This window comes from Abrus precatorius, unplaced genomic scaffold, assembly GCF_003935025.1.
Source record: "Abrus precatorius isolate BTA unplaced genomic scaffold, Abrus_2018 Scaffold7, whole genome shotgun sequence".
In the NCBI taxonomy this organism is placed as follows: Eukaryota; Viridiplantae; Streptophyta; class Magnoliopsida; order Fabales; family Fabaceae; genus Abrus; species Abrus precatorius.
In genome coordinates this window covers 37,235,054-37,258,748 of record NW_020874417.1, presented here as the reverse complement: position 1 = coordinate 37,258,748, position 23,695 = coordinate 37,235,054, and the positions used below count along the sequence as shown (strand labels likewise).

Here is a 23,695-nt window from a genome sequence, read left to right as displayed (position 1 = left end):
GACCCAAGCGAAGAGGAGACGGGTTGACCCGAAATGAGGCGAAGATATGATGACATGATAGATATCTCGTGGGAAGGAAAGAGAAGATGGGAGTGCTTATGCTTATGCTCACCAATACCCATTATTTCTCTTCTTCTCCCATAACGAAAACCGCTTCTTCCTTTCTTTTACCCTCTCTTCGACGCGTCAAGACCAGGAAAAGGAATTTCCATTCCTACCCTCCGTTTGCATGCGGTTCCATGGAGCAGGGATTTTCAGCTTCTCTGGACTCTGTGACCCAACACCTCAACAATCACACTCTCAATACTCGCAGGTCCAGACTCGAAGATCTCAATTGGGACCATTCCTTCGTCAGAGAATTGCCCTCTGATCTTCGAACCGATTCCTATCCCCGAGAGGTTTTTTTTTATTTTTTATCTTTCTTTCTTTCTTTCGAGATTTCGCCTTTATTTTGTTTCTATGTTTCTCTTCTTTCTCATTTCAGGTGCTGCATGCTTGTTACACTAAAGTATCACCATCCGCTGAAGTGGATAATCCTCAACTCGTAGCATGGTCCCAACCAGTTGCTGAGCTTCTCGATTTGGACCATCAAGAGTTTGTTCTTATTCTTCTTGTTAGTTGTTACTTAATTGCAATGTTATTTTAATTTTTGTTTCTGAGTTTCAGGTTTGAAAGGTCAGATTTTCCCCTTTTCTTCTCTGGTGCATCGCCTTTGGTTGGGGCGTAAGTGTTGTACATATATTGTTATTAGATTTTTAGGATAATTGATGATGCTACGATTTGGCGTGATGATGATTGATCCTGTGTACAGGGTGCCTTATGCTCAGTGCTATGGTGGGCATCAATTTGGTATGTGGGCTGGGCAATTGGGTGATGGTAGGGCAATTACGTTAGGGGAGATACTCAATTCAAAGTCTGAAAGGTGGGAACTGCAACTTAAAGGAGCTGGCAAGACTCCTTACAGTCGCTTTGCTGATGGACTTGCAGTTCTACGCAGCAGCATTAGGGAGTTCCTTTGTAGTGAAGCAATGCATCACCTGGGGATACCAACCACTCGTGCTCTTTGTCTTGTCACTACTGGCAAGCTTGTTACTCGGGACATGTTCTATGAGTATGCCCCCCCGAACTTCCACTAATGCTGTTTTTGTGTTAACCTGTGTATCTGTTTATTTACACTGTTGTTGAGGTCTCTAGCTTGTTATGGTTCCTTTAAATTCCAGTTTTTCTGTAATTAGATGCATATGAATCCTTTTTCTCCTGTATAAGATATATGTTAAGAAGAAAGTTTTATGTGTCTCAGCATTTTTGGTTGAGTCTTGAAGTTTAAGTTTTACATTCCATTCATAGAAGAACTTAGCTTTGTTTGCAAAAAGAAAAAAAAGAACTCAAGGCTTTATTTTAATTTGATATGACGAGTAACTGGAATTGGAGATTGAAGCCTTTGGTTTATGAAACTGTTTTCTGTGCGTATTAAAAGTTAATTATGTGACTATGTTGTTAATGTGACACCTGCAGTGGCAATCCAAAGGAAGAACCTGGTGCAATTGTTTGCAGAGTTGCCCAATCTTTTCTACGTTTTGGATCATACCAAATACATGCCTCCAGAGGTGATGACGACCTAGGCCTTGTTCGTGCTTTGGCAGACTATGCTATCAAGCACCACTTTCCTCATATTGAGAATATGAGTAAGAGTGAAAGCTTGTCTTTCAGCACTGGAGATGAAGATCATTCTGTTGTTGATCTTACTTCAAACAAGTATGCAGGTAAGAAAACAACAAACTTTTTGAAGAAGTGCTGGTGTTAACTTTTTTACCATAAGAAATATGTTGAAGGAGCAAATAACCATTCAATACGGTTATTAAATATGAAGTTTGAACTGAATAAGCACTTTATGGTGGTTATTTGGTCCGTCAGCATAAGCGTCAGTCAGCCTAATTTCCTTATCCATTCTTCTCTATGTAAATTAAATACATGACTTTATATGACTAGTTAAACTTGGAGATCATGACCAAGTAATTGCAAGCTTAGGGCACAGGTTAAATAAACTAGCTGCTGCAAACATAAACAACAGCCCAAATAACTGACAACTGAAGGAAAAATTCACAAGACTAAGTAAATATTTTGGTTTAGCTTATTTTGAAGAAATAATAGTTTTTTTTTTCTTTTGCCAGTGTCTTGAGAGAGCTTTTAGAAAAATGATTATTTTCCTGAAAAAATTTGTTGCCAAACATGGGCTAAATCCCGTTTATAGACTATGTTAAATACTGACTTTGAGTGCCTAATATGAGATTACTAAAACAACCCTGGGAGTGAAAATATGGTGTTGACTAAGTTATCTCTACCTGCCCACATAATAAACATATGGATTCCAAATTTTCAACATCTAAACTAGTTCAAAATTTTGGATACTCAATCGGTTGAGCTAATGTCTTCTGGATTATACTGCTGTCTTCATTGTATTCTGATATCAAACTTTAAGAGTTGAACTTTAATGTTGACTATCTATCCCTTCTTTTTAATGGTTCAGCATGGGCAGTGGAGGTTGCAGAGCGTACTGCCTCCTTGATTGCTAGATGGCAGGGGGTTGGCTTCACTCATGGTGTGCTGAACACAGATAACATGAGCATTTTGGGTCTCACAATTGATTATGGCCCATTTGGATTTTTGGATGCTTTTGATCCTAAATTTACCCCAAACACCACAGATCTTCCAGGTCGAAGATACTGTTTTGCAAACCAGCCTGACATTGGTTTGTGGAATATTGCACAATTCACAACAACACTATCCGCTGCTCATTTAATAAATGACAAAGAGGCTAACTATGCTCTGGAAAGGTACTAGTAACACTTCTGATATCTTTTTCCCCCTTAGAAGACAAAATAGGTATGAATTGCTTATCAATTATGGTTTGTTTGTTTCAGGTATGGAATGAGATTCATGGATGATTATCAGGGTATAATGACCAAAAAGCTTGGCCTCCCTAAGTATAACAAGCAGCTGATTAATAAACTTCTTAGCAATATGGCTGTTGACAAAGTTGATTACACAAACTTCTTTCGTACACTTTCAAATATTAAAGCAGACAGAAGCATTCCAGATGATGAGTTGTTAGTCCCACTAAAGTCTGTGCTGCTGGATATTGGTAAGGAGCGCAAGGAAGCTTGGACAGGCTGGGTGAAAGCTTATATACATGAGGTACAGTTGTTTCATTTAATTTCCTTTGGTTAATAAGGCATTTGTAGGAAAAAAATGCTTAAAGTTAAATATGAAAAAGAAAAAAAAATGCATCGTTGATAGTGCCTTTTCTTCTCTGTTTCTCTGGGGCTTGCATATTCATAACATTTCTCGGCAAGTCTTTTGCCATTCTTGAAACATTGTCAATTTTCTGGTTCATTGTATATTTATGATGAACTACTGGAACCTTTTTTGTGCTTTTTATGCTGTTTTTAGGTACTCATCCATGGGCAAAATCATATTGACATTTAGAGCATGTTTGATTTCTGTTTTTAAAAATTAATTTTAATATAAATTTGTATTAGAATTAATTTTTAAAAACAGAAAACTGTTTTAAAAACAGAAATCAAACATTCCCTAAATTTCTCGTGCCCAAAATTTCTAGTTTGTACCATCTGCATCACATAAATTTACTTTTACACTATTTAATTCTCTGCCGCATCTAAATGTTTCAAGTGACTGAATCTTGGATCAATACTGGTGAAATTTATGATTCAGTTATCTTCATTCAACCACCAGTTTGCAAGATGCATACTATTATTCCATTCAGATTTCAAAAGATGAGTAAGTACACAGAAAATTAGCTGATGACTTTGCATACTTTTGTGCTTTCTAAGTGTGTCACGAGATTCAGATACCTTCTGAAATTTTTATTTTAATTGGGACCCTCATCACAGCCATGCGCTAATCATCAGCTTAACTTTTTCTTCTTATTATAACTAATGGGTATTGCTGCGTGGAAATTGTTGATTTGATAAGATGTTGAACTTTTCATGCCATAAGCTGTAGTAATACTTCGTGCATGATTAAATCAATTACCCGAGATGTCTTGTGCTTTTATTATCTAACATCATTGCTTTGGGGTTATGCAGCTCTCTACCAGTGGTATTTCTGATGATCAGAGGAAGACGTCAATGAATTTGGTGAATCCTAAATATATTCTGAGGAACTATCTCTGCCAGACTGCAATTGATGCTGCAGAAATGGGTGATTTTGGGGAAGTCCAAAGGTTGCTCAAATTAGTGGAGCATCCTTTTGATGATCAACCAGGAATGGAAAAGTATGCTCGCTTACCCCCAGCTTGGGCATATCGACCAGGTGTATGCATGCTTTCTTGTTCTTCATGAGCAGCCTGCACAGGTTGGCAATATTCCAGAAACCAGAAATAGGAGAAAATGATTTAAAAAAAATGAAAACACTAAAACTAGGAATTAAAAGGAAGAAAAAGTAGTGTACTTGTATTGTATACGGTAGTCTTTTGCTGACAAGAGAGAGAATATAGTCTTTTACATGTTTCATTTTTTTTTTTTTTCTGAGTATTGAGTTATTGTGGCTGCTTTGTGCTGTTTATTGACCAATGTTTTTTCGCATATATTATTTTATTTTCAATGGACTGTCCCGAGTACTATTTAACATGTACAATTGCAAATTACTTGATTAACAGTTTCCATATTGTTGGTAGGAAGTTTGAAATTACTCGTCCAACTTTAAAATGTTCAGAGGTTTGATTGTGATTCTAGTCTGCAAAATTGTTTGTGTTGGGTAAGGGGAAAATAACCAAAGAATTAATTTGTTAAAATTTAGGATTTGTACTATAGAAGGGTGAAGTAATGAGTGACGTGACGTATAACTATGAAGGATGATATAAACAAAGAAGTCATGGTATTCAGATCTCTTTTATAAACTGAAGCATATTAATTGCAAAAGGCAGGAAGTAAATAAACTATCATGTTTCTTTACAATTTTAATGGCTATCTTTTTTTCTTTTTTCTTTTTTCCTTTGCTTTCTGAATACTAAACATTTAACGCTCATATCATGATCTTCAATAGTGAAATAAGGATGTTCTATGCTATGGATCAGAAAGTTTTAAACTAATGATCCTTGCTTTCACAAGATTAATAGAGTTGTTAGGAACCGTGTCTCAAGACTTGAAGTTGTCAACGGGTGGCTTGAATTTTAGAAGAGAAGAAAGATTTTCAATATTATGAAATTGATATTAATATGATTTTATGTGACGTACTATAATGCCATAATATGTTTATAAAAACTCCATCTCAAGAAATAATGAAATTAATAAATAAAACTGGTTCGATGTATACGAAATTACTTAATGAAAATTACAAATCTCAATCTTTAAAACCGTTACCATTTAAAGAATGTTTTATGATAATGATTAAATGAGTTTAATAAATAAAATATAAAATCTTAATATTTAAAATCACTACCATTCAGAAATAACTAATATACCTATTTATATTACCTCGCTATTTATATTATTTTTGGAGATGCAAGAGCAATACTTAACCTAATTAATATAAGAATAATTCTTTTAGAAATGTATTTAAAATCATCTTTAACTTGAAACCAAAATGATTTCTAATTTAAATAAACTTTTGTTTCAGATTTATTTTAAAAAATATTTAAACTTATTAACATTTTGATTTTATGTTATATAAATAAGATATTATTAATATGATGTTTATTTTATTGTGTAAATTAATTATGTTTTTCAATAATTTAAATAACCAGTATCAAAATCAAATCCTAACATATTATTTTTTAGAACAGGTTAAGGATAAATTAACTTAATTTTTTTTATTAGAAAAAGTATATTTATTTATACTTTTATTAAGTTCAATGACCAAATGAATCAGAAAAAAAAACGTCAATTTATATTTCATAAAATCAATTTAAAAATTTTAATTTAGAATAAAATAAAATCCATTTTAATTGAAATAAAATATTAACAAATATATATGCACATTTAGAATCAAGAAGATTTACTTAAATCTCTTTATACCTTCGAAATAAGAGTTTCATGGAAATAAAATATAAAATATTTAATGTGTTTTGGACAGCTTGAATAATTGAGAAGAAGCACAGATTTTTGTTCTGAATAAAAAAAAGGGAAACAAGGCCCATCGACGTTACATTACATGACATTCCACCCCACTCCCTAATAAATTGAACATTTGGGATGAGAAATGAGGTAAGGTTTCTCTCTCTATCACTTGGGCGGCTAGGGTTTTAGTTTAACCCTCTTTCTTCTCTCTCCCTCGCTCTCTTTTTGTTTCGCCGACTACGATACAGAGATGGAAGGGTTGTTGTTGACGAGATAGGATTGGATTGGATTGAATTGGACTGGGATAAGACAGAGTAAGGGCTTGGGGATATATAGGCATTGCTGACCAAAATGGCGACCATGAACCCTTTCGATTTGTTGGGTGACGATGCAGACGACCCTTCTCAGCGATTAGCAGCGGAACAACTCAAAGTTGTTACTGCACCTCCCAAGAAACCCCAGACTCAGCCTCTCACTCAGCCCAACAAACCCGCTCAGCTTCCCACCAAGCCACCCCCTCCCTCTCAGGCTGGTTCGTTTTCTTCTCTTCCTCTTTCTCTTTTTTAATAACATCCACGCTTTCACTTTTTCCCCCTTCTTTCTGCAATTTGCAATTTATATTTGGTTTAGGGTTTTCTAGAGTTGGACAATAGGGATTGTTACAGTAACATCTTTTAAAGATTGTTGTTCACAATAGTAGTTGAACGCATTATTATTAGCAATTGTGTTCAATTTTCCTTCGCTTTCTGATGGGTTGAATGGCTTTGTAGTTCCTTAAACTGATGGATCACGCAGTTCAATCTGACACCAAATAGCTATGTAGCTTGTGTTAAAAGCTTTTTTTTTTTTTAATAATTTTTTGATACTGATGTCTGATTCTTCACTACCAAACAAGGAAAAGTTGCTCGATATGGTGATTACTTGAAGTTAAGGTCATGGTTTCTTTATGATTTTTTAAGTTCAGTTAAGCTTACTGTTGTCTGTTTGTTTGCTGTTATCGTAATTACCGAGTGCTCTTTGTGTGGATTTGTTCATTCATGGTTCTTTTCATTTTCTTTTTACTCATTTTCCTTTCTTGTAATAGTGAGGGAGGCGAGGAATGAGAATTTGCGTGGAGGTCGCGGAAGTGGACGTGGTCGCGGTCGTGGAGGTGGTTTCAATCGTGATTTTTCTAATGATGAGAACTCATTTGCTGCCCCTGCTGGTCAAGGTTCACTTGAAGGAGAACCTGGGAAGCCCTCAGAGAGGCTTGGTTATGGTGGGCCACGTGGTCCTTATCGTGGTGGTCGTGGTGGGCGCGGAGGTTTTAGTAATGGAGAAGCTGGTGAAGATGGGCGCCCTCGAAGAGTGTTTGAACGCCGCAGTGGGACTGGACGTGGCGGGTAAACGTTATATTTGTAACTAATTTGTTGGTCGCTTTTTTTTTTTTTTAACTTTTGGCTCTTCTACTGATATGACTAGATCTGATCCTTTTGCAGAAATGAATTCAAACGTGAAGGTGCTGGCAGAGGGAACTGGGGAGTACAAACTGATGAACTTGCACAGTATGCAATTCTTTTTGGACCCACGCTTCACTTTCATATTTCTACTGACATTCCTCTGCATACAGTTTCTGTTTTATTTTATGGTGTGGAATTCTTATTGTTCCATGTTTCTGTTTTTCTTTTTAATTTTACTTAGGGTGACTGAGGAAGTGAATGAGACTGCTAAGAATTTAGGTGATGAAAAGCCTTCAGGTGAGGATGATGTTGCAGCAGATGGAAACAAGGAGAGTTCTGCTAATGAAGCTGAAGAAAAAGAACCTGAGGATAAGGTGAGTCATTCAAGTTTATTTTAGTGTTTTTGATTTCCTCTTTATCTGCTTCTATATGTTGTTAATGTTTATTTTTAACATTATCAGCAGATGTGTGGCTTATAACTGGCATAATATGAAATTATCAGTGTGCATATGATCAGTGAATCGTTGATGTAAATTGACTTAGTTACTTGAAATTCTGGAGTCTGTTGAATAAATGGTAATCTGATAAACTTTAGCTTGGGCTTTCTGCTTATGGTTCTCACTCATTGCTTAGGATGCTTTTTATCTTTATTTGTTTATTGCTTTTGTAATACCTTTTCGGCGTGCACTTCGAAAATTTAAGCAGCAGTTTGACAACTTCTGTGCATATTTCCCTCCCTATTCATATAACAGTCTTAATTTGTTTATTTCCATTATTAAAATTTACCACCGTTTCTTTTCAATTTTTGTGTTACTGCAACTTTTTCTTGAAGGTGTTAGTGTGTATTTATTATTCTTTATTTGTTTAAAGCTTGTTGTTTGCTTAAATTTATATATACAGCTTAGAAATATTTTTTCTGTATAGGAAATGACACTGGAGGAGTATGAAAAAGTACTAGAAGAGAAAAGGAAGGCTTTGCAAGCACTTAAGACTGGGGAGAGAAAGGTAGATACTAAAGTTTTTGAATCCATGCAGCAGCTCTCAAACAAGAAAGACAATGATGACATCTTTATTAAACTGGTGAGCTTTATGGCTTTATGTGTTCCCTTCTAGTTTGTAGTTTTTTGTATTAATTTATTGTGCTAGTACCCAATGATATCCTTGACACCCGGAATTTTTCTTTCAAAGGGTTCTGATAAGGATAAGCGCAAAGAGGCTCTTGAGAAGGAAGAGAAATCCAAGAAGGTGTGACTTGGTAACATTAGTCTATGACTGCTGTTGCATTTATTTAACAATTTCCATTATTTCTGATCATTTAGTTAATAATCCCATTACTGAAATTGTTATTCCTGGTAGGATTTGTAGTTAATGCCTTATTGAAAATATTTTGCTATTTTGGATAGTTCTTAAATGGACCGGGGATTAAAGGTGGAAACTGAAGTCATTGGACCCTAGAAATTTGGCTTCCATTCTATCCTTGTATTAGTCTGTAATATTGGCAGGCTGACATGTTTCATTTTCTCTCTAAATTTTCTCATTAAGACATGCCATTTATTTATTTTTTTACAGATTACAGGTTATTTTTTACTCTTTTCCCTCTTATGTTTATTTGATTTCTTGTGATTAGTCTGTCAGCATCAACGAGTTTCTGAAGCCTTCAGAGGGTGAAAGTTACTACAACCCAGGTGGGCGAGGCCGTGGTCGTGGTCGAGGCCGTGGTGCAAGAGGAGGTTATGGTGGCTATGCAGCTGCCAACATATCAGCTCCATCAATTGAAGATCCTGGGCAGTTCCCTACTTTGAGTGCCAAGTGAGAATTTCTGGTGGTGTTCAGACATTTTTATGTACCTTTTTTCAATTTTGGCTCTCTGCTTTGAAGCAGGAAAAAGAACTTATGGTGATTGGATTTCCTGTGTCAGCAGGGTTTTTTTTTTTTTAATTTAACGTCTTAAAATGTAAATTTAGGTTGTTTTTTATGGCCCCACATTCCCTTATATCGACATATTTCCCCAATGGTTATGCGTTACCTTATGTGTAATTTTGCGGGATATATATGATGGATAAGTCATTTGTGGCCGAACACCCCACCCATCCTCCCCCTTATTTTTCTAAATGAGATTGAACGCGGTAGTTTATCTTGAATTTTTGGTTCATACATTCTTTTTTTCCTAATCAAGAACAACGTAAATTCATGTCAAAAAGTTGGCAAATGATTTTTTCTCCTGTTTGGCTATACTAATGAAGTTTTATAGTTTTCCGAAATTTTTGTTGAATCTTGTCACATTTGATATTTGTAAAATTTGAAAACTCGTTTTTTGATTTTCATTTTTTCCGATATTCAGCTTGATCATCGAGTATAGAACTTCCTTCAAACTCAGAAGGCACTATTGATGAATGTATTAAAGCTTGATGCATGCGGCACCATTCTAAATTCTAAACTGATGAATAAGCCCCCAAGTGCATTTGGTAATGCCGTGGTTAATACTTAAATTTTGATTTTCAACAGTCATGAATATTGTGAATTTTTTACGGTCCACCATGGTGCCTAGGCTGACTATATATATATGCAGCATTGTCCCTCTACAACATATATATTAGAGATCAAGGAATATTATATTAATTGATTCATCGTTGAGTTCCATAAAACTTCATACCAGATAAAGGCTTCCAAGACTTTTGAATAAAATTTCAGACTTGGAACACGGGTTACTCACTCTGCCTCTCGCAAAACAGAAAAGGGCTTCATTTAATGATCCACCCAGATCAATACAGAGGACGAACTCGCACACAAATTGCTACACTTCTTACATAATATTCAAGAACTCAAACTGCATTGTTAGCAAGGGAGTCATCGTTTCTGTCCTTCCCATAGGCTTTCTCCTTCCATATGAGTGCCACTTCCTCAAAAGTCAATCCTTTGGTCTCTGGCATGAACAAGATCACAAAAACAATAGCAACCACAGATATTGCCAAAAGAACCATGAAGCTCTCACCAAGCCCTATAGCATCAACAACCGAAAGGAAGCTGGTGGACATTATCACACTGCAAATCCAGTTGACAGTTGCGGACATGCCACCACACATACCTCTATACTCTTCAGGATAAATCTCAGAGTTGACAGTCCATGGTACAGGCCCCATTCCTGGTGCAAAGAAAATAATATACAAAGCCAAACCCATGATTGCAATCCACCCAAGTGTTGGATTTGAGTTGCCATGTCCCATAAGGTAGCATGATGTAGAGAGGATTACCAGGGCTGCAACCACACCCGATAAGCTACCAAGAGTAAGAATTTTTCGGCCTACGGCATCAATGAGGTAAATGCCAAGAATTGTGCCAGCTGCATTCATTCCAGACACAATGAGAGACAGGAAAAGAGCTGATTGGTTTGATTTGAAGCCTGCCATCTGGATGATTGTGGGACTGTAGTACATTATGATGCTTATACCAGCAAATTGCTGAAATAGCTGAAGTCCAGCACCACATATGAATGCAACTCTTATTTCTTTCTTCCTGAAAACATCACTGTACTTCACTTTCACCTTATTCTCGCTTTCTTGCTTCACCAGTTCTTCAAGTATATCAATCTCGTCCTCCAATCTAGGTGAACTGTGTATCTTAGACAGCACACGCACCGCTTCCTCTTTCTTATTCTGCAATCAAACCATTATGTCAGAAAAGGAACCGGTGTATACAACAATAACCAAGCTTTATTCTACCAAGTGAGAGGTAAGTTACATGATCACATAGTGCCACTGAACACGAAGATTAATTCAAAAATAGATATTAATTATGAACATAAATAATACATACAGGTTAGTTTTATTACCTTCAAATAAAGCCATCTAGGAGACTCGGGGAGAAAGATCATGAGGATAAACTGAATGACAGCTGGAAGGCCAGCAACTCCAAGCATCCAACGCCATGTCCCAGGAACCTGCATGCAAAAGAATATTATAATTAAACGCATGTTTAATAATAATAATAGTAATAAAAACATAAATTAGTTTATAATTAAGGTTAATTACTCTTGTCAAGCCATAATTGATGAGAAAGGAAAGAAACTGTCCAGCAGTAACCATAAGGGTATTTGCACTGACTAGTCCTCCTCTAATTTCAGAAGGAGATACTTCTGCAATATAGACAGGAGCAGTAACAGAGGCGGCACCAACACCAAGCCCAACCAGAAGCCTACCAACTATTATCACGTAAGGATTTGGTGCTGCTGCCATTACAATTGATCCCACCGTGAATAGTATGTCCGCTATAATGGTCGCACTCTTACGTCCCAAACAATCATTTACCACACCCCCCGCTGCAGCTCCAAATATTGCCCCAACCAATGCCATCCCAACAATTAATTCCTGCAACCATTCAATTACAATTCTTTCTTTATCATTTCTCTAATCACTGTAATGTTAAACGTTATCATTATTTTAACTTTTATAAAGTGTGTTCAAGGGTGAGTACATTTTTTTATTAAAAATTACAGCATTCAAATGCATTATCTTTTGTAACATTTTATAATTTTTAATAAAAACTTATTTTCTTACTCTCTCCTTAAATTAATTATTCATAACAAATAAAGATTTTTTTACATGGGAATTATTTTCTTAATTTTCAATATTACAAATAATTTGAAATGAATAAAAAGTACAAATGACTTATAATACGAGATATAAATAATAATAATAGTAAATTTTTATTAAAAATTATAGTATTTAATAATATTAATGCATTAAATTACATTAAATTTTACAATTTTTAATAAAAAATTATTACATATAAATTTTTATTACAAACAATATTGCACAGATTAAAAAGATTAAACTATTCAATCCCAACTATTTAGATGATCATACGTGTATATGTTTTGTAACATTTTTTTGGGCTTTAGGTAACATGTTTCTTCTCATGAACAAAAATCTTGCTTGAGTTAAAAATATATTTATAATACAGTAGAATTAATTCTTGTAATTTTTCTCATACAAAACTGAACGAGCTTAAAAAGAAAAAAAATATATATAGACGAGTGGAATGCAGAAAATGTTATTGGTACCTGAAACAAGCTACTGTTCTTGACCAGCTCGAAATCCTCTTTTATGTAGAGAAGGGCGCCAGAAACGACGCCTGCATGGAATGAAATGGGGTGTCCGAATGCATCAATTAATGAAGAACGAACATATATATATATATATATATATATATAGAATGGGACATATGTATATACCTGTATCGTAGCCAAATAGAAGACCACCAATGCCAGCGGCGAAAGTGATTCCAACGATGTAGGGATTCTGAAACATGGCGATTCTGCGTTCTGGATGCATTTCCAAGTACCCAGAGCTTCCCGCTTTCATGGACATGCCCATTTCGGCCACCATTGTTGCCTACCTGATTAAGTTAATCAAATCGTTAATGTTAATATTTTAAATGCTGCCAAGAGAATTGAGGAAGAAGAAGAAGAAGGGTTTAATTAAACAGGAATGCTGATTAGTTAATTTATTTTTGAATGGAGCACAACATTTTATAGAGCACCAAGATGCCAAATTTGGTTGTCCAGAGACTTCCTTTCCCTTGAAATTAGTCGCTCATTTCTCAACGATGAACGGCTCCTTTCCATTCTAGTCACTCTACAGCCCCAACATTTTCCCTCTACCTTCCTTCTTTTATTTCTTAACCAAAAATATATAACAGTAAACCATCTTTTAGTTCACCTCTTAACCTAAATATAGTTCTTTGCTGTCTCATTATCTTACGTAATTTGAGTTATGTATGTAATAATAATTGACTGGATATATAAAAGTCTAGTCTACGTCAAATATGCCTTATGTTATTTTCTTTCAAATTTATTATTCTTTTTTATTAATATCTTTAAAATTTTAAACAAATACGTTAAAATTAACTCTAAGGGTGAATGTTAATAAAAGCGCAATTAGTTTTAGTAACAAAACAAAACAAAACCAAATATAACACAAGTATAATCTACACATAATTACGTATGTATATTCTTACATTCAACAAGTTTTTTTACATAACAGCTTTGATATATCTTCCTAATAACTCTCCTCCTATTTTATAAAGTAAGTATTAAACGAAAATATTTATTTATTATTATGTTGAAAATATAAAACGCATTAAAACTTTTCTTCATTTAGTATTAGGAAGATTTATAAAAGTAAAGAGTAGGAGTATTTAGAGTTATTTCTTCACAAATATGTATCTTTCTTTGCAACACTACCGAAGTTTCTTTAGACGCTCCTTGCCAACATATATACGTTTCCTTCGGAAACCTGAAATTTGAGTTTGAGTCATATTAAAGAGGGCACGTAAAGAGAAAATTAAACATAAAAGATTATAAGGGAGTAAGCATTTGTGATAGTAAGGTAAGTATGTCAATGTAACAAGAACTAATGAAAGGTTTTAGAAATGACTCTCTCTTTATACCTTTTTTTTAAAGTATGAGAATGGTAGTAGGTGGATTCTTAGAATTTGATAAATGAGGAGTGAAGAAAAGTTATTAGAAATTAAGAAACAACTTTTCACCCAAATCTTCTTGGTTTTAGTTTAGTTTGATTGAGATGTTATGATTATTCTTTCTTTTCTTTGGTAAATCCCAACCATCTTCAATTAATGGCATGTCAACCAGCATCTTTTATGGCACAATGATATTTTCGGTTATCCTCTATGAAGAAGATGATTTTGCCCATGTTCAAACTGATAAATTTCTCAAAAACATCGTCAACAATTGTCGACGTCACAGTAATGTCTTATTTTTAAAAAATGAGAAATTATATATAATGATGAAATTACAAGTGATTCATTAACATTTGGCATCATCATATGTTAGTGTTATGAAGATAATTTCGGGGACGCAACATAAATCATTCATCTAAAGTGTTTTGAGCCAACAGAATTTAAGGGTGACAAAGGTGTGAGGTTTTCATCCATTATTGTAGTGTTTTGTTCTCATTTTTGTTATACCGTGTGTTTTTTATGACCAAGTTTAGAGTGCATTCTGTTTGGCATTTAGAGAAGTGTAATGTACGTTGAGTTTAATGCATGGCGTTTAACATATAGTCTTCTAAGTAGATATGTAAGAGGGAAGAGGAAGGAAGGGCTACAACAAAATATGTCGAGGTTCATGCATTATCATTTAACATGGAAGAAATTGTGTATTTCATTCATGTTTAACAAAATTTATGAATTAAAGTAAGTTTTTGAATATCGTATCCTTGACAAAGCATCGATGATCGATGCTGAAAAAGTACAAATTGGAGAGGGTAGTCTTCATTTGTTGCATCCTATTTATGATGAGTGTGAAGTATGAATTGGAACCAATCGAGACAACAATACATATTTTTCAGAAAACGACAGCCAATAATTTTGTTGTAATCTTTTGTTTCCCAGCTTTAAGATGCGGACTTGTTCCGTTAAGAACAGTCAAGCCTTTGAGTTCGCGGTGCCTCTTTCTATGGATCTACATTACTCTTTGATAATGCTTAAGACATGTTTATTCACATTTTTACATTTGTTACGACGATAAAATGAAACTATGAATATATGTAAAATAGATGAAGTTGTCCATAATTAGACGGTTAAATAAAAAGAGAAATGAGATCATATATAATAAAAAATAGATGAAGTTATCCGTAATTAGAATTTAAAAAAATATGAGAGAGAGATCTTTCCTTATTTGATAAAGGGATAGAATTATGATTTGAAACCTAGGGCAATAAAATTGTATTTTTGAACTATATAGTTTTACAAAATTATTATCATAAAATTGTTTAATTTAAAGCGTGTATATTACACACATAATTTGGGGTCTTTAAAATGGTAATGATCGTCGAAATCCTCTGTTGCCCAGATTCAATTGCCTGTCCTGATTCTCTCGACAGCCATCTTCTGAATCTGAAGCAGAGAACAAAGAAAACAAAGGAAAAAGATAGAATCTTGGGTGGGTGTCATTGATTGCATTAATCAGCTGAGGAAGATCAGAATGACTATACAATCGACGCCAGGGAGCTCAGGGTATTTGGATTTGTATCCTGAACGCAAAATGTCCTTTTTCAAGAATCCTTATATTCTCTTACTCACTGCTGTCGCTGGCATTGGTGGAATGCTTTTTGGCTACGACACAGGTGAGTTATTATATATATATTAGATACCCATTTTGTTATTTTGATTGAAGCAACCGTTGGTGAGTTCTTATTCATTCTCAAGAATATTTGTTTTGTGACAGGTGTCATATCAGGAGCCCTTCTATATATTAAAGATGATTTTGAGGCGGTTAGGCAAAGTAATTTTCTTCAGGTACTAATCTTTCCTCATGAGGATACATTTGTGGAGGTAACATAATTGTAAAATGCATGTAATAATGATGCAGGAAACTATAGTGAGCATGGCAATTGCTGGTGCAATTGTTGGAGCAGCAGGAGGAGGGTGGATTAATGATGCTTATGGAAGAAAAATGGCCACTCTCATTGCTGATATTATATTTATTTTTGGAGCATTTGGAATGGCTGCTGCCAAAGATCCTTATGTGCTCATTTTGGGACGTTTTCTGGTTGGTTTGGGTGTGGGCGTTGCTTCTGTCACTGCTCCTGTCTATATTGCTGAATCATCACCATCCGAAATTAGAGGTTCCTTAGTGAGCACAAATGTTCTCATGATCACTGCTGGACAATTTCTTTCCTACCTCATTAACCTTGCTTTCACACAGGTATTCTGCTGCTTCTGCTTTTCCATCCTTATTAATTTCCTTTATATCTCTACTTTCACTAATATTATGTTGTGTCACAAAATGAATCATGCAGGTCCCTGGGACATGGCGATGGATGCTGGGAGTTTCAGCAGTGCCAGCAATAGTTCAGTTTATTCTCATGCTCTGCCTACCCGAATCCCCAAGATGGCTCTTTATCAAGGTCAATAACTCCATATACATATATCATCTTCTCAACAACTCGTCTTTTTTTTTTATATATTTTGTCATTTTGTGTTGCACCTGCAGAATAGGAAAAATGAAGCTGTTGATGTGCTTTCTAAGATCTATGACTTTGCTCGCTTAGAGGACGAAGTTGATTTCCTAACATCTCAATCAGAGCAAGAGCGCCAAAGAAGGAAGAATATCAGATTCGGGGATGTTTTCAAATCAAAAGAAATCAGACTCGCATTCCTTGTTGGTGCTGGACTCCAGGTAATGTGTTCTTATATTATCTTTATCGATTTTTCTAGCATGCCAGCAAAGTTATATATAGTAATTTTTTAATAGAAATTACAAAATTTAATGTAATTAAATGCATTCATACTACCACTTTGTGATATATATCAAAATCGGCTTTTTATTTAAGCAAGTGAAATGTGTTCTTAGAACATAAAAATACCTTAATGGCATGCATGTGCATTGTGCAGGCTTTCCAACAATTTTCAGGAATAAACACAGTGATGTACTACAGCCCAACCATTGTGCAAATGGCTGGCTTCCACTCTAAGGAGTTGGCTCTTCTGCTGTCCCTAATAGTTGCTGGCATGAATGCTGTGGGAACAATTCTTGGCATTTACCTAATTGACCATGCAGGCCGCAGAAAGTTGGCTCTATCTAGCTTAGCAGGAGTGCTGGCATCTTTGATACTGTTGTCTGTGGCATTTTTAAACCAATCATCTACCAATGAATTGTATGGGTGGCTTGCAGTGTTGGGTTTAGCCCTATACATTGCATTTTTCTCTCCAGGAATGGGACCTGTGCCATGGACTGTTAACTCTGAGATATACCCTGAAGAATACAGAGGAATTTGTGGTGGCATGTCAGCTACTGTTTGTTGGGTCTCAAATTTGATCGTGTCTCAGAGCTTTCTTTCAATTGCTGAAGCTATTGGACTTGGTTCAACTTTCTTGATTCTTGCAGGCATTTGTGTATTTGCATTTCTATTTGTGCTCATGTATGTTCCTGAGACCAAGGGATTGACCTTTGATGAAGTAGAAGTAATTTGGAAGGAGAGAGCTTGGGGCAAAAACACTAGTGACTCACGAAACCTTCTTGGTGAGGGGGAAAATCAATCCTAGGAGTCATCTTCCACTTTGGCTAATTCCCATTATTTTATTTTCTCTGTTTCTTTTCATATATACACATTATCCCTCCATTTTATTGGGATGTATATATGCATTCGCGTGCTAAGAAAATAAAAGAGTAAACCTGATAAGAAAATTCTTCTAGTTAATGTGAGCACTGGGGAGGATGAAAATGGACTTCATTTTGCAGCAATGTTGAACTTTGAAATGTGGTAGATTCAGTTTTTCTGTTTCTTTATATGGGTTATTATAACCATGAAATGATTTCAGGAGAGATATTAACGAAAGGTGATGTTAGCTACATAGAATTAAAAGGTAGAGCATCAATAAATATTGGAAATTTGACTGAGTGTACAAAGAAAATCGATATGCCTTTTCAAAGAAAAAATCTCACATCAAAAAGTGCTTTTTCTTTTTTCTTTTTTAAAATAAGTGATACAAATCTCGTTTTGAAAATTAACTCATGTCATGAGTATTATTTTTCTTAAAAAAAAAGACGTGTTATGTTAATTCATTAATTCTTTTTATTTTTCTTAAAAATATTTAAGTAGTAAATCATTGTAATGTTTTTTGAATAAAAAATTGTATTACATAAGATTGGTAAAAAAGAAAGAAGTGTCTACCGTGTAGCGGCCTAATAAGCAAAAACCAAAATTATTATTTTTAAAAAAAGATAACTCTTTTTTTAACGATAATGGTGAATGGCAATTTGGACATTCTAGTTAGTTTATAAGTTTTCTGCAAGTGGGGTCTCTCTCTCCCGTTTCAAAATGCAAAAGGACAGGGTTCTATACATTCATGGACAAAAAGAGGACATACGAATATAATATTAACAGAGAAGATTAATATTTTCCTTTTGACAGTTTGGTTAATAGAAAAGAAATGTTTTATATATATATATTGAGGGATTTGCACAGAAGCTGAGTCAGATGATAAGGACGCAGTTTGAGAAGCCGAATTGAATTTATATTATGCAATGAGGACCATGGAATTCCTGGATGAACCTTCACCCATAAATTAATGAAACAAGTTGCAATCAAGTGGGTGGGGTCAGTATCATTGTTGTTGTTGCCTGTCTCCAACATTACTCATATCACTTGTGTTGAATTGAATCATTTTGATTGAAATTGGATTTGATTACCCATTGGGCATTGCCGAAGTTTTCGTGATCTGAAATCACTTCTCACTTGTTTTGGCAAATTGGCATGACGATCACCGCGCATTCCATTCCTGGAAGTTCAGAGTATTTGGAGACATACCCTGAGAGGAAAGTCTCTGTCTTTAAGAACCCTTACATTATGGGACTCACTGGAGTGGCTAGCATAGGTGGACTTCTCTTTGGGTACGACACAGGTGTTATATCGGGAGCCCTTCTCTATATTAAGGATGATTTTGATGCCGTCAGACATAGTCATTTGCTACAGGTACTATAATACCTTCTTTTATCTGTTTTCATTCGTGCTCCTTATCCTTAGAAGGAAGGGCAAATTAATCAAGTTATATGTAGATTTTTACAAATAAAAAGGGTCTTTGACTACACTGCTCCATCATGTTCAACTTTCTAACCATGCTCTGTCATCCATCTGGACTTTTCGGATATTAGCCTCAATTGGTTTATTTCCCAAGACACTTAAATATCAATTTAATAGGTGGCAGTCAAAGATTTGCTCCCTCGATGATCTATTACTATGTTTATGTTACCATTACCAGTTATATTTACCTAAACATAGGTTCACTAGTTGATGATTTAGTTGCACATAGAATAGTGTTTTAGAAGGAGATTCGGTGAAGGAAAATGGTAGCTAATTATGTTTAGCGACAAATCTAGGGTCCCCTCTCCCCAGTGATTTGAAAATGTTTGTGTTCTGCCCTCATGTCTAAGCCTGCATCTCTCCCTGGGTATGTCGGTGTTGAATTAAATGGTAATTTAGGTTGAGAAAAAGGAGAGATGCTAAGACAAAGGGTCAAGTCAGTTCTTCAATCCATTCTTGTACTTCTGCTATTTCTGCTGACACTTGAGAGGAATACACCCAAGACAAAGGGATTAATTTATATTTTAACCCAAAATAATTTTGTTCTCATTGGATCTTTCTAATTATATAAGTTGCCAGGAAACAATTGTCAGCATGGCAGGGGCTGGTGCAATTGTTGGGGCAGCAACTGGCGGTTGGATTAATGATGCTTATGGAAGAAAGAAGGCAACTCTCATTGCAGATGTTATCTTTACTCTGGGAGCAATTGTCATGGCTGCTGCACCAGATCCTTATATTCTCATACTTGGCCGAGTTTTGGTTGGTTTGGGTGTGGGTATAGCTTCTGTCACTGCACCTGTTTATATTGCAGAATCGTCACCATCAGAAATAAGGGGAGCATTAGTAAGCACAAATGTGCTTATGATAACTGGTGGACAATTTCTTTCCTATCTCATAAATCTTGCTTTTACACAGGTTAATTTTCCATGCTTTACTTCTTCATTAAATAGCAGTAGTATCAATTATCATGCATCGTTTTGAATTCCATTTAACAAGTTTCTGTGCAATAAATCTCTCTGCTTGTTTCCTAGCCTGCGCCAAACACTTATTTAACAGGGTAAAGTTCTGTTTCTTCCATGCATTTTTCCACCTGTGGTTTGAACATCACTCTTCCTTTCACTTTGCTTCATTTTCACACAACTAAGTGTTTCTTCTTTTTTTTTCATTTTCCCATCCAATTTAATTGAATCAACACATGAACATCGCATGCCCCTCAATATACAGAGGAAAAAATAGACAAAGAAGAGTTCATTGTAAGAGGAAATGTTTTGGGCTTTTAGCTAAAAAATTATCATGATCCCGTATCAAAGTAGTATTTCCCTCATTACCCATATTCTTAATCAAGCAGGTCCCTGGGACGTGGCGGTGGATGCTGGGAGTTTCAGGTGTTCCAGCATTAGTTCAGTTTTTCCTCATGCTCTTTCTGCCTGAATCCCCCAGATGGCTCTTTATAAAGGTTGTGCTACTTTTTTATGTTTACCTTTGGAAGTTATTTCTTTAATATAATTCGCGCCTTCATGGGCAGAATAGGGAGGAGGAAGCCATTAATGTACTAGCTAAGATCTATGGCTTTGCTCGTTTAGAGGATGAAGTCGCTTTACTCACAACTCAGTTAGAGCAAGATCAAGAAAAAAGGGATGATATCAGATCTTGGGATGTTTTTAAATCAAAAGAAATTCGACTTGCATTCCTTGCTGGAGCCGGATTGCAGGTAAGAAGTTAATCTTGAGACAATGTTGACCATGACTTATTCTCATATTGGAATGGCCTTTGTGAATGCCCCTTGCTATTAAAAGGTTGATAGGTTTACATTAGGGAGTAGCCCGAGTCTTACATGGTCCTTTTCTCTTTTCAAGTTGGTTTTTCCTTGAATTATGTTTGTAAATATGCAGACGTAATTTAGGCCCTCTTCTTGATTAATATTTCTCAGCATTTTATGTTAGGAAAACTAAGCAAACGGCTTAAGGGGCTTGATTAAAAAATTATAAGCATTTTTATGTTGTTTAGACTAAATGCTCATACAAAAATGTGCAGGCTTTTCAACAATTCACAGGTATCAACACAGTGATGTACTACAGCCCAACAATAGTTCAAATGGCCGGTTTTCAGTCTAATGAATTGGCTCTTCTCCTCTCTCTAATAGTTTCCGGCATGAATGCCGCAGGAACAATTCTTGGCATTTACCTTATAGACCATGCAGGCCGCAAAAAATTAGCACTATGTAGCTTAGGAGGAGTAATAGCATCCCTTATGATCTTGGCCTTGTCATTTCTTAACACAAATGAATATGGATGGCTTGCAGTTTTTGGTTTGGCACTATATATTACTTTCTTCTCACCAGGAATGGGAATTGTGCCATGGACAGTTAACTCAGAAATATACCCTCAAGAATACAGAGGTTTATGTGGAGGCATGTCAGCTACTGTTAATTGGGTTTCAAATTTGATTATGACTCAGTCCTTTCTATCAGTTGCTGCTGCTGTTGGCACTGCTGCTACTTTCTTCATTATTGCTATTATAGCTGTCCTTGCTTTTCTCTTTGTGCTTTTCTATGTTCCTGAGACCAAAGGTTTGACATTCAATGAAGTTGAGCTTTTATGGAAGGAAAGAGCTTCGGGTTTCAATCCTCATTCTGAGTCCCTTCTTCACCCCACGAATCAATCATGATTTTGCTACGCAGTCAAATACAGTTCATGTGCATATGCTCTCTGAGTTTTCATATTTTATGTATTTAATTTATCATATGATTGGCCCTTTTGTATCTATCTGACAACTCAATCTAGTTTAAACATTTGAAACACGTGGTCTTCTCCCCGTGGTGGAGATCCAAACACGTGTTCGTCTTCCTGTGGTTTGAACACATTTCACGTGTTCACACTTTAGTACTTTATGTTTTTTTTTAATAAATATATTAGATGTGTTTCTTTTTTTATTATTTAATTCCCTTCTTTTTAAAAGTTAGTGAAAAAATGTTATGATATAATTTAGCATTTTTCCATTGAGCATGCTAACTTTTGTGAAAATATTACATTCTTTTAATTGCTGAAAAAGATAAAACAAATGAAGAGAAAAAAGTGTTGACGATTACAATGTTATCATTTATGTTTTTTTTAAATTATTTCGTATTTTTACATAAATGATTAAAAAAATTGGCACTCAAATGATCAAATTAATTATTATAGTGGTATTTATAATTGGGTAAATAAAATGCAAGAATAATACGTCAAATAATAATAACAATAATAATAATAATAATAATATTATGATATACCAATACTATGTATCAAATTTTTTTTATTATATAATATAGTATATTACTTTACCGACATAGTCATAATATCTATACTTAAAATTTAATTTTTTTAATCGTACAAAGATTATACTAATAGAAAAATATCAAATGCATAACCATTAATATATGACATATATTTTCGGGGGAAAAGAGATCAGAATTTACCATTGCCCTCTTTGATTTGCCATTGTTATTATGAATAATGTAAAACTTAAAAATATATGTACGACAAATTTGTCCAAAACGCATACTAAATTTTGGTTAAATAAATATGTAAAATTTTAAATGATTTAATAGTCTTTTAAAAAGTTCACATGTTTTTGAAATATTATACTAATAATATATTTTTGAAATTTTAAAAAAACATATTATAAAATAATTTCAATATTTATTTATAAATTAATATAAGAAATGCAATATTTATCTTAATTGTATTAATTAATTGTTTCTTAATAAAAAAAAATTGAATAAAAGGCTGACTTGCTTTTTCTATGGTGTTATTGAGTGATGGGGACTGGCCACGTGGGTTGTTGGCCTGTTCTTGTCCTATTGATTACCCCCAATAATACATTCACTGTGCAACTCCCCATGTCATGTCATGCCATGCCATGCATGCTTTCCATGTCATCGTTTTCATACATCAATGAATTATCACGTCATTATATCAAATATTATTATTAAACAGTTCAAAGTCATTTTTATTTCTAAAATTTATCTTCTGTTTCTATTATTACTCTCAGTATTATTGTCATGACGAACTTTCATTTATTTTATAGTATAATTATTTTATTTCATAATAAATTATTCTGATATATATATATATATATATATATATATATATATATAATATGGTTACAAAATTCAGATAAAATTACGATTAAATAATCTTAAGTAGCCACCACATGGGTTGCCTGCTTTGCATAATCGGGTGTTAGTCGCCAGCTCACTTCGTGATTAAACTCCAATGATTGCTTTGTTCTTCGTTACATAAAATCATATATTCTGAATATAGATTTGTTATTTCTATAATTAAACAGTTTTATGAATATAAAAGAGTTGTAAACTAAAATACTAGAAGAATTTAGACTTCAGATACCCACAAGATTAGAATTCTTATTTAATAGTTAACAATTAAGAGCAACTGCGATTACAGTGGTGATGATCAAAGCTGACTTGCACATTGATAACATGATCATTGCTAGTTTTATATTTCGAGAAGAGTAGATTAAATGAAATTCATATAAAGATACATTCAATTATGTGATTTTCAGTCATTATTCAGTA

The 23,695-nt window shown here is 34.5% G+C and overlaps 5 protein-coding genes across 9 annotated transcripts; 4 read left to right on the top strand and 1 right to left on the bottom strand.

The window, feature by feature from the left end:
- The first annotated feature begins 79 nt into the window (after positions 1–79).
- On the top strand, positions 80–4,826 carry LOC113870799 (UPF0061 protein azo1574). 2 transcript variants are annotated; one of them, XM_027507265.1, is made up of 9 exons: positions 85–398; positions 485–594; positions 667–723; positions 812–1,111; positions 1,516–1,763; positions 2,528–2,834; positions 2,922–3,195; positions 4,107–4,374; positions 4,697–4,826. In XM_027507265.1, the coding sequence occupies exons 1-8, from the start codon at positions 87–89 to the stop codon at positions 4,359–4,361; spliced, it is 1,863 nt and encodes a 620-aa protein (XP_027363066.1). In that variant the 5' UTR covers positions 85–86; the 3' UTR covers positions 4,362–4,374; positions 4,697–4,826. The 2 variants fall into 2 exon arrangements, with proteins under 2 accessions (XP_027363065.1, XP_027363066.1); XM_027507264.1 differs by lacking the exon at positions 4,697–4,826 and having other exon boundaries at positions 80–398; positions 4,107–4,424.
- A 1,370-nt stretch (positions 4,827–6,196) lies between these two features.
- LOC113871207 (RGG repeats nuclear RNA binding protein A-like) lies at positions 6,197–9,664 on the top strand. Of its 3 annotated transcripts, XM_027508135.1 has the most exons (8): positions 6,274–6,609; positions 7,162–7,459; positions 7,556–7,621; positions 7,758–7,890; positions 8,441–8,596; positions 8,705–8,761; positions 9,144–9,318; positions 9,360–9,610. In XM_027508135.1, the coding sequence occupies exons 1-8, from the start codon at positions 6,429–6,431 to the stop codon at positions 9,452–9,454; spliced, it is 1,161 nt and encodes a 386-aa protein (XP_027363936.1). In that variant the 5' UTR covers positions 6,274–6,428; the 3' UTR covers positions 9,455–9,610. The 3 variants fall into 3 exon arrangements, with proteins under 3 accessions (XP_027363937.1, XP_027363938.1, XP_027363936.1); XM_027508136.1 differs by having other exon boundaries at positions 6,197–6,609; positions 9,144–9,664; XM_027508137.1 differs by having other exon boundaries at positions 6,232–7,040; positions 9,144–9,654.
- Positions 9,665–10,338: 674 nt separating this feature from the next.
- Positions 10,339–12,900, bottom strand: LOC113871946 (inositol transporter 1-like). Its single transcript, XM_027509039.1, has 5 exons — positions 12,747–12,900; positions 12,576–12,646; positions 11,545–11,880; positions 11,346–11,453; positions 10,339–11,169 (listed from the first exon to the last, which is right to left on the bottom strand). Exons 1-5 carry the CDS (start codon positions 12,898–12,900, stop codon positions 10,339–10,341), a joined length of 1,500 nt encoding a protein of 499 aa, XP_027364840.1.
- Positions 12,901–15,518: 2,618 nt separating this feature from the next.
- On the top strand, positions 15,519–17,581 carry LOC113871945 (inositol transporter 1-like). Its single transcript, XM_027509038.1, has 6 exons — positions 15,519–15,660; positions 15,762–15,832; positions 15,906–16,241; positions 16,336–16,443; positions 16,530–16,715; positions 16,931–17,581. Exons 1-6 carry the CDS (start codon positions 15,519–15,521, stop codon positions 17,579–17,581), a joined length of 1,494 nt encoding a protein of 497 aa, XP_027364839.1.
- Positions 17,582–18,707: 1,126 nt separating this feature from the next.
- LOC113871324 (inositol transporter 1-like) lies at positions 18,708–22,056 on the top strand. Of its 2 annotated transcripts, none has more exons than XM_027508370.1 (5): positions 18,708–19,011; positions 19,699–20,034; positions 20,468–20,575; positions 20,645–20,830; positions 21,154–22,056. In XM_027508370.1, the coding sequence occupies exons 1-5, from the start codon at positions 18,793–18,795 to the stop codon at positions 21,784–21,786; spliced, it is 1,482 nt and encodes a 493-aa protein (XP_027364171.1). In that variant the 5' UTR covers positions 18,708–18,792; the 3' UTR covers positions 21,787–22,056. The 2 variants fall into 2 exon arrangements, with proteins under 2 accessions (XP_027364171.1, XP_027364172.1); XM_027508371.1 differs by having other exon boundaries at positions 18,893–19,011; positions 19,692–20,034; positions 21,154–22,052.
- The last annotated feature ends 1,639 nt before the right edge of the window (positions 22,057–23,695 follow it).